The sequence below is a fragment of the Polypterus senegalus genome, chromosome 9 (assembly GCF_016835505.1).
Source record: "Polypterus senegalus isolate Bchr_013 chromosome 9, ASM1683550v1, whole genome shotgun sequence".
Classification (NCBI taxonomy): Eukaryota; Metazoa; Chordata; class Cladistia; order Polypteriformes; family Polypteridae; genus Polypterus; species Polypterus senegalus.
This window is the reverse complement of record NC_053162.1, coordinates 69309660-69324354: the sequence shown is the minus strand read 5'-3', so window position 1 is coordinate 69324354 and position 14695 is coordinate 69309660. Positions and strand designations below refer to the sequence as shown.

General features: G+C 41.1%; 1 protein-coding gene across 1 annotated transcript in view; it reads left to right on the top strand.

Moving 5' to 3' along the window:
- Nucleotides 1–14695, top strand: part of LOC120535392 (adhesion G protein-coupled receptor G3-like) — a 98201-nt gene that overhangs the window by 77845 nt on the left and 5661 nt on the right. The window contains exons 12-13 of the mRNA XM_039763211.1: nucleotides 447–555; nucleotides 4132–4421. Coding sequence (XP_039619145.1) covers nucleotides 447–555; nucleotides 4132–4421 — 399 coding nt within the window. The remainder of the gene's footprint in view (nucleotides 1–446; nucleotides 556–4131; nucleotides 4422–14695) is intronic.

Sequence of the window (14695 nt, the reverse complement as noted above, 5' to 3'; positions counted from 1 at the left end):
ATGGCATGCTGGTATGAGTGACTCTGGTTGTGTATTTTGTAAGCCTGCCTCATGATGGACAGGCACGCTGCCCTGGATTGGTGACATCATTCTGCATCATGCTAACTGGCATCACCCCACTGACTCTATAATTCGGGTTCATTAAATGGTTGCATTGGTATGTGGCAGTTTTTCTGTGTTTTACCGAATGATTAGGTTGATCTATATGTAAGCGGACATATCTAAATCTTTGCTAAACCAATTGTAGGACACATTCAATAATTTCTTGATCTATTAAACATGTTAAGCTAAACATTTTCTGCATTTTACATTAAAGTGGGTTAAGGGCAAATCCATATATTATAGATATTTCCCTTTGGTATAAATCAAACCTTTCATACATTTGAATTTTTTAATTATACAGTACTTCATCAGCCTAATTACTAATTCTGTTTGTTTTACTACAGGATTTCCTGGTCTGGTGGTGATTTCTATTTTATTTGCTTCAATAAATCAAAATATTTATGGGCAAAGGGACATCCCATCCAAAGACACAAACTATGTAAATTATAGTATGTAAGTATTTTACAAAATAACTAGCATTCTTCAGTCCAGCTCCTAGCATTAGCACCAATGAATATCTTTTTTATCATTTTTGTAAGCAATTACTATCTCAGGAAACTATTTCCACAGAATCCCTTATTAGATTAAACACTGCCACTAATCTCTGAAGCATCTGTTTTTTTTTTTTATTTATTACTGTACTTTTTATTCTTTGAAGCTCATATTATGCACGCAAACCCCTGACCACAAAATCAGAGTTAAAATTAAACAGCATTTACTGGCACAGCCCTAGCAGAATTTTAAAAATGCTGTCTCTTAACTGGAAATGCCTGCCTGCCTGCCTGCCTGGTCCGACTCTGCCTAACAACTTTCCATGGGGTGCATACACTGCTAAATTAAACTATCATGCTGGTGCGTGCATTGACAAGGGTGTCACAGTTTCATACTCACAGGACGTCCGATCAGTCAGACCTTTAACTCATGTGATTGGAGATTAAGCTAGCAATGAACTGAGTGCAATGTGTATGGTGCGAATTCTGCTTAAGGTAATTGAAAGAAAAATTAGCATTATCTAAAATACAGGACAAATAAAGTTATCTTTAAGAATTAGTCAGGAAACTAATATTATGGCAGATATACTGGACTGTTCTGGGAGATATGGAACATCTGGTCATCCTATGTATAGTAGAATCACTGGGCCTAAAATAGACTTCTGGTTGACCTACATCTCTAGTCACAGATCTTAAACTAATAACAGAAGCAATGATACAGGAGAATTCCTACGGTCAGGTCAATTTGTGTCTGATGAAAAGTTATTATGTAACTCTGTGAGTCTGTCAGATAGAAATTGGTAATGAACAAGCTCCATTTATTAGCAGTGATAAGGGCAGCACAGAATTTGCATTGGTGTCTGAACCTCCCTGACATGGGAACAGTACGTGAAATGGCCAGTGAATCAGAAGTTAAAATTGTTTCTGAAAATGGGCTTGTCCAATTTAAGGCTGTCTGGAGGTATAACATATCCAGATAGCTTCAGGAATAATGCAGGGAAGAGAAATTGCCGGGCACATTTATGCCAACATTCACACTTACTACATGCCAGTATAGAGATGCCAACCTTACACTCATCTTCACAATGTAAAACAAGAATTCTGTTTATGGCAGGCACAAGACATGAACACAAACCTTTTAGATGTACTTGATGTGAGGGTGCAGTTCACTTGGGGGTCTCTTTCCACTGAGAGAACATATTCCATATTGAAAAACAACAGAAATCTTCACTAGGAAGGCAGTGTCATATTGTCACTACTATTCAATTGTATCTCTAAAATTACCAATTGGAATAACCTCAAGTTCCCAACAGAATGTTGATGTGGATGTGTACACACAATAAGAGATGGGAAAACTCATTTTAAATCTAGAATCAGCTATACCATTTCTCAAAAGCCTTGAAAAGCTCTCATTTGCCTTGTGAATTTGTTCTTTTCTGTCTTAAATATAGTGCTCTTACAGATTAAAGTAGTCAATCTTGTCCATTATTGCATGTTGGGAAAAGTATGTGCACAAGTTAATCGTACAGGCGTTACATTCCAGTTTCTTCTGTGCAGTATAAATTGACTTTGTCAAGCTATCAATCATCTGTTTTCATGTTCTTTTACATGAATCAGTCTGCCACACCCAATCAGAATTTCTTCCAAAAGAGATCCAATTTTAATTTCCTATACTACTGGAAAAGCAGTATTTACTGTTTAAATCAACTGCCGCCAAACCTTTTTCAAATTAAGGTTCTAATACTAGTGGATTCTTGAATCTAGCAAAATGATTACATATTTATATACAGTAGCTTGGCCATAATAGCACTCTGTGCTGTCATTCACTGCTTAGATATGTTACTTGTTGCTAATAAATGTATTTTCTTTTCAAAATTGTCAGGTGTGGGAGAGCATTTTGGCTACAGATAGAAATATTGTCTGTGGAAAACCTTTCAAATGTTTTGTACTTTAAAGAGGTTTCCAATAATGCGTCTTCTGATCTCACAGACACAGGGCCAAATGTGCAGTAATTTTAAGGTCACCCAAGTAAGAGTGGTGCTGCAGTATTGGGAGTCCATCGACATAAGGGTCTGCATGGCTGGCGTACAGCAGAGGACCAGGAGTAGGTGGGGGATGAGGCATGACTGTATCACAACATACTTGGTGGAACAAATTGTGTTGGGTCGAGTAGGCCTTGAGAGATTTAAAACAATTCATTGTGATAAGAGCCAAAGCAGAGAGCATTGCTATTTGCCCCGAAAGGAGGCAACAGCTTTGGTGGCGGAGATGTGCTCCAGTAGTGTGGTGGTGATGAAACAGCAGGGTGGTTGGATGAGATGGGAGGAAATTCTGGACCATAAAATCTCTTGGTTTGAGCTATGGAAGAAGCAAATTCCAGATTAGATCTGTCTGTCCTCCCCAGCCCATCTAACCTCTTATGTTGGGGCTGGTCTGAGACCCCAGCATGTTCCCTGTGTGGTAAGAGCACATCCTTGGATGTTACTCTGCAGCACAGAGAGAAGGCAGCTAATGCCATAATGATCAAGTGTTCAAGGCAATAGCTGAGGCCATTTCTGCCATCAACTGCCAAGACAGACACCACCATCACACAAGTCCAACCACACATAAGCTTTGTCAGGCCAGAACAAAGGGTTCATCTGCATGCAATGCAATGGCTCCTCACAAAGGTAGAAGACTGACATTTAGCAGCTGACCTTGGCAGGCAGACTTAGATTCCCTGCATGTATCACTGTTGACCACACTGTGCTGCTGTTGTAAATAACAAGGCAGTTGGAATTTGCTGGTCAGATCCACAGTATGACATTGAATCTAATGGCTATCACACAAGAGGTAGGTTATCTACAATCTGCCCAATAGCAGAGAGGACCTCAAGGTGGCTATGGATCAAGATATGCAATTTGTGGACACATGCTACTTAAACCATCCAGTTCACCTGGGAGAGGGTGAATGATGTTGAAAGACCTGAAAATCACAATCAATATCACATATATCTAAGTGCATAAGCAGATGTATTTTCAATCACACTGTTCAATAGCCAGCGACATACACAGGGGCGATTGAGAGAGCTGCTGTGTAGGGAAAGCTGTGTCACTGGTTAGGTGGCCATATCAGCCACTGCATGAGGGAGATTTCGTTGAGTGCAGTGGTAGAACTGGTGTCCTATAATCTCAACATTGTCAGACTGTGTCCCACCTCTGCTGTCTCAGAGTGGACAGCTCAAGCAGGAGAGTAGGAGCATCAGCCCTGAGCAATTTCTTATCTGTGACGCCAGTTTAATTGACTTTTCCATGATCACACGTTGGGTCAGCATGGGATTTAGAAACTTTCACCTTGAAGAGTTCAGTTCTCCTCTGTAGATAACATTCCATTTTCTTTCACTGTTTTCTTTTCTGCAGCTAAAGCGTAATGCTTGTGGTTGTATGTAAAATGTGTTCTTATGGCATTTGTGCGCCAATTCAAATAAGCTCTATTTAGTTTTCCATCCCTTGTGCTCATGGAATATATTTACAGTGCCTCTGTCATTTCTGTCTTGCAGGTGTTACATAACAGAGAAGTATAAAACAGTGCACTATGTCACAAATCTGGGATACTTTGCTGTCACTTTCATCTTCACCTCCATTATGTTGGGCATCACAGTGTATAAGATTTACAGCCTGAATGCCAACCAAAGACATCAAGACAGCAGGAAAGTATGGAAGGACATGTGCACAGTGCTGGGCCTCGCAAGTCTTTTAGGAACGACTTGGGGGATTATCTTTTTTACTTTTTCTCAGCCAATAGCCTTACCTGCTCTGTATCTCTTCTGCATCTTAAATTCTATGCATGGTAAGTAAAGAAACACTAAGCACATGTTTAGTCAGCTCTTTACTGTATGACTCCAAGTGTCTAAGCTTTATTAGAAAGTCTGAACAAATCTGCACAGGCCTTTACCTACTATACTTAGGTCTGAGTGCACCAGCAATTTCACCATATTTAATATATAGCTTTGATACTTTTTGTTATGTAGTGAAAGCCTGGAAAATAGCGAGTCTTGTATCTAGAATCAGTCAGGCTGCATATTGTCAATTAAAGGACCTTTTGCCTAACGTGGAAACCCCAGGGTGCTGCTGACCTTGGCAGGCTATGAGTGCCAACCAGCAGAAGCCATGGACCGTACAAAATACTGGATACTTGTCACAACAATAAGCCAAGAGCGCCGTTTGGGGGAGGCAAGTGGAGCGACCACTCCAGGCCCCGCGCCTAAGGGGGCCCCGCTTTTGAGGTCCCCGTGTTCCATTTGAGTGGATTTGTCAAGTTATATTCTCCAGTTATATTTTGATAAAGTCATTCTGCATAAATTTAGCTGAATACTGTAATGAAAAAAATCCAGTGAATGTTAACATTATTTTTATGAAATTCACACACAAGTTTATACAGTCCACACTTAACGGTAACAGTCTTTGACATAACCGGCCCCGCGTGTGGTTGGTCAGCCCTAAGCCCCATACACACACCTAAGGCCGCCTTTGCAATAAGCCCTGCTTGGATTTAATGTAAATAGTCATTCTTTACAGGCAATATGGTAAACTATACTGTTAGAAGATGATCACAGTTTGTTTAAGATCACATAGACCATTTATGTTCTCCATCTGTGCAAGCAGAAATCGATCATAATACTTAAAGGGGATTCTGCCTTTCTACAAATAGAGCAATTGGCATCTAATTTAATAGACATTTTTTGAATTTTGAAAGGGAAAACATTATGTTGAAGTAATTACTCCAGAGAATTTAGCTAGCATTACAAAGGGTGATTAAAAATTGTCTTGCAGTGTATATTTATGACTAAGGGAACCTAACTGGTCCATATTACAATACAAAACCTACAAATTCAAAATTTAATTTAATTTTGAATTAAATTAAGTTAAATTAAATTTGCCTGGGCAAACTGGAGAGGAAGGCAGGCTCTGTTGTAGGAACGGTGCTGGACAGTTTAACATCCGCGCCAGAGCGACGGGCACTGAGCAGGCTCCTGTCAATCATGGAGAATCCACTGCATCCACTAAACAGAATCATCTCCAGACAGAGGAGCAGCTTCAGCGACAGACTTCTGTCACTGAACTGCTCCACTGAGAGACTGAGGAGATCGTTTCTCCCTGACACTATGCAACTCTTCAGTTCCACCCGGCGGGGTAAACATTAACCTTATAAAAAGTTATTGTCTATTATACCTGCATTTTTATCACTCTTTAATTTAATATTTTTTTTATTGTCTTTTATCAGTATGCTGCTGCTGGAGTATGTGAATTTCCCCTTGGGGATTAATAAAGTATCTATCTATCTATTTATCTATTAAAACATATTTTCTGAGAAACATTAACACACATCACAAGTGCTGAAACAGAAGAAACACTTCACTGTAATCATAATTGTCTTGCTCAAGAAATCCAATCCAATGTTGCTCAAGAAATCCAATCCAATGCATTTGCTATGGTGTGGGCAACCACTATCACCTGGCACATGTAATGACATTATTGCTGTTACAATGAACAGTATAGGCCATATAAAACACTAAACGTTCATCCCATTACCTTACCAACAAGCCAGCCATCACATACAGCACCATCAGCAAGTCATCAGCCAATGCTACTTTACCTCAAAAAAAGTGAATCATGGCTTGACTCTAGCCACTGAGCAAAGACGTTTGTAAGTTTCATCTTGGCATCACAGATGGCTTGTGTATTAATGCAGTATAACTGCTGTGGCAGCAGAGGCGCTAGTGCTCCCTTGAACCCTCAGGTACCACGCTAGACACTGGATACCAGTCCAAGACTTTTTATTATTTATCAATACTGTGCACAAAGCACACTCCACACTACTCATATATCAAAACCACAATAATATTCTCTCTCCTCCCGCCCAGACACTTCGCCCCTCTACCTCCCAGCTCAGCTCAGAGTCTGGACTGGCCTGTAGTCCTTTTATAGCCCCTGACCCGGAGGTGTTCCTGTCTGATTAGTCCACAGTTCCTTATTACTTCCAGGTCAGGGTAAACAGTCCTTTTCTTCAACCCGGGAGCACGTCGTTCCTTCCTGTCACGTGACTGTGACGTACTCCCGGGTTATAGGGCACACAAGAGCCCACGAGCCCCCTACAGCGACTCCCGGTGGCCCCCAAGGTATCCAGCAGGGCTGTGTAAAAACACTACATAATCCATAAGGCCCTGCTGGAACTTGGGGCACGATCCTGCTGCCGGGAGAGCTCCTCCTGGCGGCCTGGGGGTGAGGGCCGGAACACGAAGCCGGCAGTCCTCCACACTGCTTACAGTTAAAAAATGGAGCTTCTTTCTCACTAGGTGCCCTTATTGCAATGTAAGTGCGGTTACTTCCCTGATTACATCATTAAAAGTACCTTTGTACACCGGCCTGTGCACCCATGCCTTAAGGAAACTGAATATAGTGCCTTGTCAGTCAATAGGTTCCTGTTGCCAGAAAGCCCAACGGTATAAAAACATGGATATGAGCAGGTGTAGCCAAGGCCGTTTCTGGGCATAGGCAGTCTAAGCAAGTGCCTAGGTCTAGTGGTTTGTTTGCATTACTGCAGCCCATTGTAGAGATTCCTAACTTTAATTTTGTTTAGAAACATGTTTATGTTGTGCACCTCAGCAGCATCTGCACTGTCTGCACTATGCATAGCACAATCTGTTGCCCAAAAACAGCCCTGGGCGATGTAACAATTCTTTTAAACAATAAAGACCTATGAACACTTGGACTCAAAGCAAATGTCCGATTACATTGTTTCATATTATTTTTCTCATTCAAGCAATATTCGGCCTTAACGCCTGATGATCTACACAGCCACAACAATAACACAAACAAAAACAAAAAATATTATAATGATGTCAATAATTGGCATAGAAAAGACAGACATGTCGAAATAAAATTAAACAATCAAAATACCAGCAGGACTGTAGTTCTTGAGTGAAATGCTAAAAGCTGATTTAACCCAAACTTTGATCATCTTCCACATGGGCATACATTAAAACTTCTGTTAAAACTTAGCAGATATTGTCTTCTGTTTCTCACCACCATTTGTGAGATTCGCCCTGGGTATACTAAAGCAGTTGTGCTTTTTTTTGGATAGGTGGATTGCAGTATTTGCGTACACGAGCATGTGGTAAATAGGAATTGTGGGTAAAGTTTTCCAATTTAAAGATGATTTTCAGTCTCAGTTTCAGCGAATGTTGTCATTATGCTAAGCTTTCAATTTATTTTATTGACTAGCAAAATACCCGCGTAGTAGAGTAGTGTAGTGTAGAAGTAGTGTGTTAAAGAAGAAATAATAAAATAACGTAACATGATTGTCAATATAATTGTTTTGTCACTGTTATCAGTGCTGCTGTCATATATATATATATATATATATATATATATATATATATATATATATATATATATATATATCTATACTAATAAAAGACAAAGCCCTCACTCACTCACTCACTCACTCACTCATCGTGTGAGTGAGTGTGTTAAAGAACATAGTAGTGTGTTAAAGAAGGAAAGAGAAAGAAAAGGAAACATTTTGAAAATAACGTAACATGATTGTCAATGTAATTGTTTTGTCACTGTTATGAGTGTCGCTGTGATATATATATATAGCAAAATACCCGCGCTTCCAGCGATGTCATGTGTTAAAGAAGTTATGAAAAGAAAAGGAAACATTTTAAAAATAATGTAACATGATTGTCAAAGTAATTGTTTTGTGTATTTGGCGGCAGCGTCACAGAGTTCTTTTCGTCTAGCTGCATCAGAAAATGTACCATGACGTCTGACACGCCTCCTTTTTACTGTTTTCTCACAGCTTGGATTGCATATATATATATACATACCTATCTACATCATATATACACACATACATACATACACACACACAAATTATATGTATGTGTGTATGTATGTATGTATGTATGTATGTATGTATGTATGTATGTGTGTGTGTGTGTATATATATATATATATACACATACATACATATATATACACATATATATACTTGTGTGTATGTTTGTATGTGTCTATATGTGTGTGTATAGGTTTGGTCACTGAGTGCAAGGGAAAAATAATAAAATATAGTCTATAAGTTATTAAACAGTAAAACATTAACGTTTTAAGAAGTACAGGTACATTGAGCCCTACTGGAGTGGTTGCGGGTAAACTACATTTTAAAGACTGTGTAACACAACAGGTAAGTAACTAACAGCAGCTAAAATATATATGGATCATCTCTCGGTAGTAGATCCCTTTTGAAAGGCGCTACACGACGGCTGTGGTATAGAAATTACATTTTCTATGTGAACGTTCAAATTTGTGCCTCTGGTAATGTGCCTTACCGGCATTTAAAGAAAATTAGTTTTGTGTCCTCTGCAGTGTTAAGAGAGAAAGGCTTTGGTTTGGGATAAAAGGAAAAAGGTGTAAAGAAAGGAAAGTTGCCTTTTCTTTTATATAGTATAGAGAGATGTGTTCGCTGACGTTATGATCGCCTTTTGGGGACAGTCGCGGTGGGTCTTGTTTAGACTGGTGAGACATCCCGCCATTAATCGGCTGTGATGGCACTGTCAGTCCTCCACTTGTGTGCGTGTCTTCATAATCCGAGGTGAGGACCTCATAATCGATATCGTGCAAAGAAAGTGTGAATCGCCTTAATATTATTTTGCCGTGGTGTAGAAAAGGGGTCCCGTGTTTGCACTTGTCTGGGCTATAGCGCAGGGGAGGATGAAAAAAATTAAAAGTGCTCACTTTGACTTAAGGCAGAAGCGCAGTCAGCGTCTCAAAGGCCGGCACAGCTATGCACGCGCTGGCTGCTCGACTTTTGCTGGGCAGGAGACCACAGTTTTTGCAGACACGTTCATGATATCAAAAGTCTCAGCGCTCTTTGGAGGTCATTCATATATTATATATATATCAAAATACCCGCTACGCAGGAGAAGTAGTGTGTTAAAGAAGTAATGAAAAGAAAAGGAAACATTTTAATAATAACGTAACATGATTGACATTGTCATGAGTGTTGCTGTCATATATATGCCTGCCTAAATAAGTCACCCTCGCTTTGCTCTTACTTTATTTACCATTCATTTAATCATGGCTAATGGCGGAAAAATTATAAAATGGAAGGAGGATGGCTTTACCAAAACAATTATTGATGGTGAATCGATTATTCATAAAGCTTGAATTGGTGATCTGTTTTTCTGTGTTAACCTCATATTTTTTCATACTTCTTCTCAAACTAAGGTGGTGCGAGGGTAAAATGAATCGGGATGCGCTGATCAATGTAATCGGTGTACCAGGAAATCATGCATTGACAAAAGCTCCCTTTGCTTGTAATGCAAAGTGTGATTAAATGCATTGTTTTTAACGCTTATGGAGCACATGCATCAAGCTTCTCAGCTGTGCTTGTGCTAAGAAAAGGAAAGATTTTAAAAATAACGTAACACGATTGTCAATGTGACCTTTTGTAAGTAGTGCCTGGAGGATTCAGTGTGTAGAAACTCTAGAGACAGCGTGTGTATTAACTTGTGGATTTTTCTGTGAGTATTTGGTGGCAGTCTGACGGTTGCTTCGAAGACGGCGTTAGCTGAGCTCAGCTCAGAGCGAAATAAGATGAATGGGAGGGAGATGATGACGTGACTCCCCCACCCGCCTTAACTGTCAATCCCCACAAACACAGTCTCTCGGAATTTGCATAAGCACACCCCTTCACCTACAATTTTAACTTAGTTACAAAGTGATCAAAACTCTCGTTTATATCCTGCGTCCTCTCATTAAACTTGTATCCCGTATTACCTGTGGGCATGTGAAACGCCAGCGGTAGCCTGTCTATGAACTTAATTTAAAGTTTAGGTTTACACCTTTCTTTCTTTCCGAGGTAGCAGCAGTCATGAATATGGTAGTATATGTCACTCGCTCGCTTCTTATTGTTTCGCTGCCTTCTCAATTATATAATGCATGTTTTCTTAAGCGCTTTTGGAGGTCTTCCTGGTTTTCTACGCACTGCGTTGACAGTCAGTTCACGTGATTACGTGGGAGGCGTGATGATGTCACACGAAACTCCGCCCCCGTCTTTCCAGCTCAACTCTATTACAGTTAATGGAGAAAATACCTTCCAGTTATGACCATTAGGCATAGAATTTCGAAATGAAACCTGCCCAACTTTTGTAAGTAAGCTGTAAGGAATGAGCCTGCCAAATTTCAGCCTTCTACCTACATGGGAAGTTGGAGAATTAGTGATGAGTCAGTGAGTGAGTGAGTGAGTCAGTGAGTGAGTGAGTGAGTGAGTGAGGGCTTTGCCTTTTATTAGTATAGATATATATATATATATATATATATATATACATACATATATATATATATATATATAGTGTGACGGACAGCCGGGTCCCATGCCCGGCCGGGACGCCCCTGCTGCATATGTTCCATGGGAGCCACCATGGACAGCTCAATACCTCCCCCGGGACGCTTGGTGGCAGCCTCCCCCGCCGTTATTCGTTTCCCCGTCTCCCACGTGGCTCCATGGGACATGGAGTCCTCCACAGCCTGGTTGGGAGATGGGGTGGCTGCTAGGGGGTGCTGCCGAGAGCCAACAACCTGGTTGGACGAGTTATCAGCCCCACCCAGGTGCAATCAGGGCCAGCTGGTCAAGCACCTGGAACACTTCCGGGTGGGCTATAAAACAGGCCAGCCTCCCTTCATTTGTGGCCAGAATCGGGAGGAAGAGGTTGCCTGGGAGGAGTGGTGGTGCCTGGAAGGGTTGTTTAGACTGTGTTTTGTGCTTTTGGGACTGTGTGGAAGACGTGCCCCACGGCTGAAAAGAAAAATAAAAACCCTGTTTATTTTACACATGCCTCTGCATAAGTCTGTTCCGGGTCGGGCGCTATATAGCGCCTTTTACAATATAAACATATATATACATATACACATATACATACATATTTACATATATACATATACACACACATATATATATATATACTAGGCTAATCCACCTTTTAAGGCAACCGACTTTTAAGTTGACCACTTCTTAAGGCAATTCAATATGTAGATCAATTTGATATTTTATACAAACTCATTAATTTGGTTATATTGCATTTGAGCGGTATTACTTTAATACTCGTAGTTTCTATTATTTTTGTGATAAAATTTAACCTTTTTTTCTATATTGAGGTCACCCTTTTGAACCCCCCTGATATTTACTACGCGGTGAGGCATTTGTACTCCATCAACATTAATTATTTCCAGAGACATAATTTTGTCTATTTTTCCAGCACATCGCACACAAAAGCAAGGGAACGATGGGAGCACCAGAACTCTGCTCACATCATGTCGCTTCGTACCGCAAGCTGCAAGTAGTAAGTCTGTGATATGCGGAATACTGCTACGCTTTCCACTCACGGGACGGAAGGACAATCCCGACCGCTTTTATATAGTAAGAAAGAAGAAGATATCGCACAGTCTGGAGTAGAAAATCATCTTTTACCTGGACAAACGAAACTACAAATCCCATCGTGCATTGCAAAATGGACGGGGTGTGTGTGAAACTCCACGCCTGCGTAGCACTCACGGGACGGAAGGACAATCCCAACTGCTTTTATATAGAAGGATATATACACACACACACACACATCAACATATATATACACATATATATATTGTGGAGACTGGCCCAGACACAGACAGGCAGACACATTCATGTCACCCACAAACACGTTTATGTACAGTGATATATACAAAAGTGCACCACAAACCCCCAAAGTCCTGGCCACAATGCCTTACTTCCTTCTTCAGGCCGCCTCCTTGCCTCATCCTGTAGGCTCAGTCCACACCACTCCCAACTCTCGCCCTGAATGAAGGGAGGTGACCCCTTTTATTATCACCCGGATGTGCTCCAGGTGGGTTCCGGCAATCACCCGCCAACACGCCCCTGTGTGGTGGAAGAGCCGGCTGCATTCCCGGAAGCACTCCGGGTGTCCCTGCTCTTCTTCCCCCCAGCACTTCCTGGTGTGGCAGAAGTGCTGAGGTCCGGGGCTCCCAAGGCACGGGAATGCCACTTGGCGGCAACCACGGGCCCCTACAGGGTGGAGCTTCCAAGCTCTGTGCCGGTGGCCCCCAAAGCAACCAGGATGGTGGCCCCCACGTTATCCAGGGCACGCGTAGACCCTCCTCCGGTCCCTCAAGGCGTCCTGGACGGGTCGTTGCCCCTTGCATCCCTGACAATACATACACACACATACATATACATATACATACACATACACATATATATATATATATACATACATACATATATACACACACATATATATACATATACACATATACATATATACATATACATACATATCTTTGGAGAATTAGTAACGTTGGAAAGTTCAATATGGCGGCCGACAGTGACGTCATACCACCGAAATAAGTACGTACATCAGTTTCGGTTAGTGCAGGGAAGCCGCCTACCAAACTTCGTGAAGATGGGGCCATAAATAAGAAAGTTCAATATGGCGGACGTTGTTGAACGTTATGACCGTTACATGTAGAATTTCTAAATGAAACCTGCTTAACCTTTGTAAGTAAGCTGTAAGGAATAAGCCTACTAAATTTCAGCCTTCTACCTACATGGGAAGTTGGAGAATTAGTGATGAGTGAGTGAGTGAGTGAGGGCTTTGCCTTTTATTAGTATAGATTTAAACAACATGCATATGTTACAGTAATGTATTAGTTAAAAAAAATATATACTGTATGTACATGGTGGTCCAGATCAAATTATGCAATTTTCATTATGCTATAACTTATTAAGTTTATTACTCTGAGCCTTTATCCAACTGAATGGAGGACAAGTAGGACATTACATGGAAAATCAGTGAATTAATTCAATGTAAGTCCATTTTTGTTTATTACAAGATATTTCCAACAATTTTTTGTCTTGTATTGTTTTCCTGCATTGCATTAAAAGTTAGGGCGGCACGGTGGCACAGTGGACGCGCTGCTGCCTCGCAGTTAGAAGACCCGGGTTCACTTCCCGGGTCCTCCCGGCGTTGAGTTTGCATGTTCTCCCCGTGTCTCCGTGGGTTTCCTCCGGGTGCTCCAGTTTCCTCCCACAGTCCAAAGACATGCCAGTTAGGTGGATTGGCAATTCTAAATTGGCCCTAGTGTGTGTTTGTGTGTGTCCTGTAGTGGGTTGGCACCCTGCCCAGGATTGGTTCCTGCCTTGTGCCCTGTGTTGGCTGGGATTGGCTCCAGCAGACCCCCGTGACCCTGTGTTCGGATTCAGCGGGTTAGAAAATGGATGGATGGATCGCATTAAAAGTTGCATAATTAGATCTGGACCACCCTATTGAATGTCACCATCATCAAAAAGCACACATTTAGCTGGTGGTTTAAATAGTTAAATATAAAAAATAAAGTGCTATTTTGTCAATAGTCTTAGTGTTTCTTAATTGTCTTTAGAGAAACATTAATAGCAATAAATAAAAACCTCTATTATAACCTGATTCCAATTTACTTTCTGAAATGGCACCTCTCAAGAGTATATTTTTCTGAGACAGTCTTGTAAACAGATGTTGCTATAACTCGACATTCTCATATTGTGACTTTGAGGTCCTAAGTATTTCACTGTCCCCAGTCCTGTCTCCAGGTCTCAATGTGCAGGTCTGGCAGTTATGATTCCTCTCAAAGCAAAAGGGGTGGTGGGGCATCATTTACAACTTCACCTAGGGTAGCAAAAATCCTAGAACTGGCCCTGGGTGCAGCTCGATTTCAGGCAGTCTGATTTTCAATTGCCAGGAGCTATTCAGCACACAGGTCCAAAAGAATGGCTGTTATGAGCCTAAGCTGGCTCATAAGACAGTCATCATCAATGGACAAAAAAATCCTGCCAGTCCTTAAAATCTTTTTTCATATGACCATTTGCATACTCTTCAAGTAGCAACAAACAAGCCATGTTGTTCCAGACTATTAGGGTATGAATAGGCGGTAGAGCAAGGCATATACTGTAGAGCTCTGTGTACGCAAAGAGTGAATGCAAACCTGTGGTTTTACTTAATGCAGTGTGGAGCCAACCCGGACACAGACAGG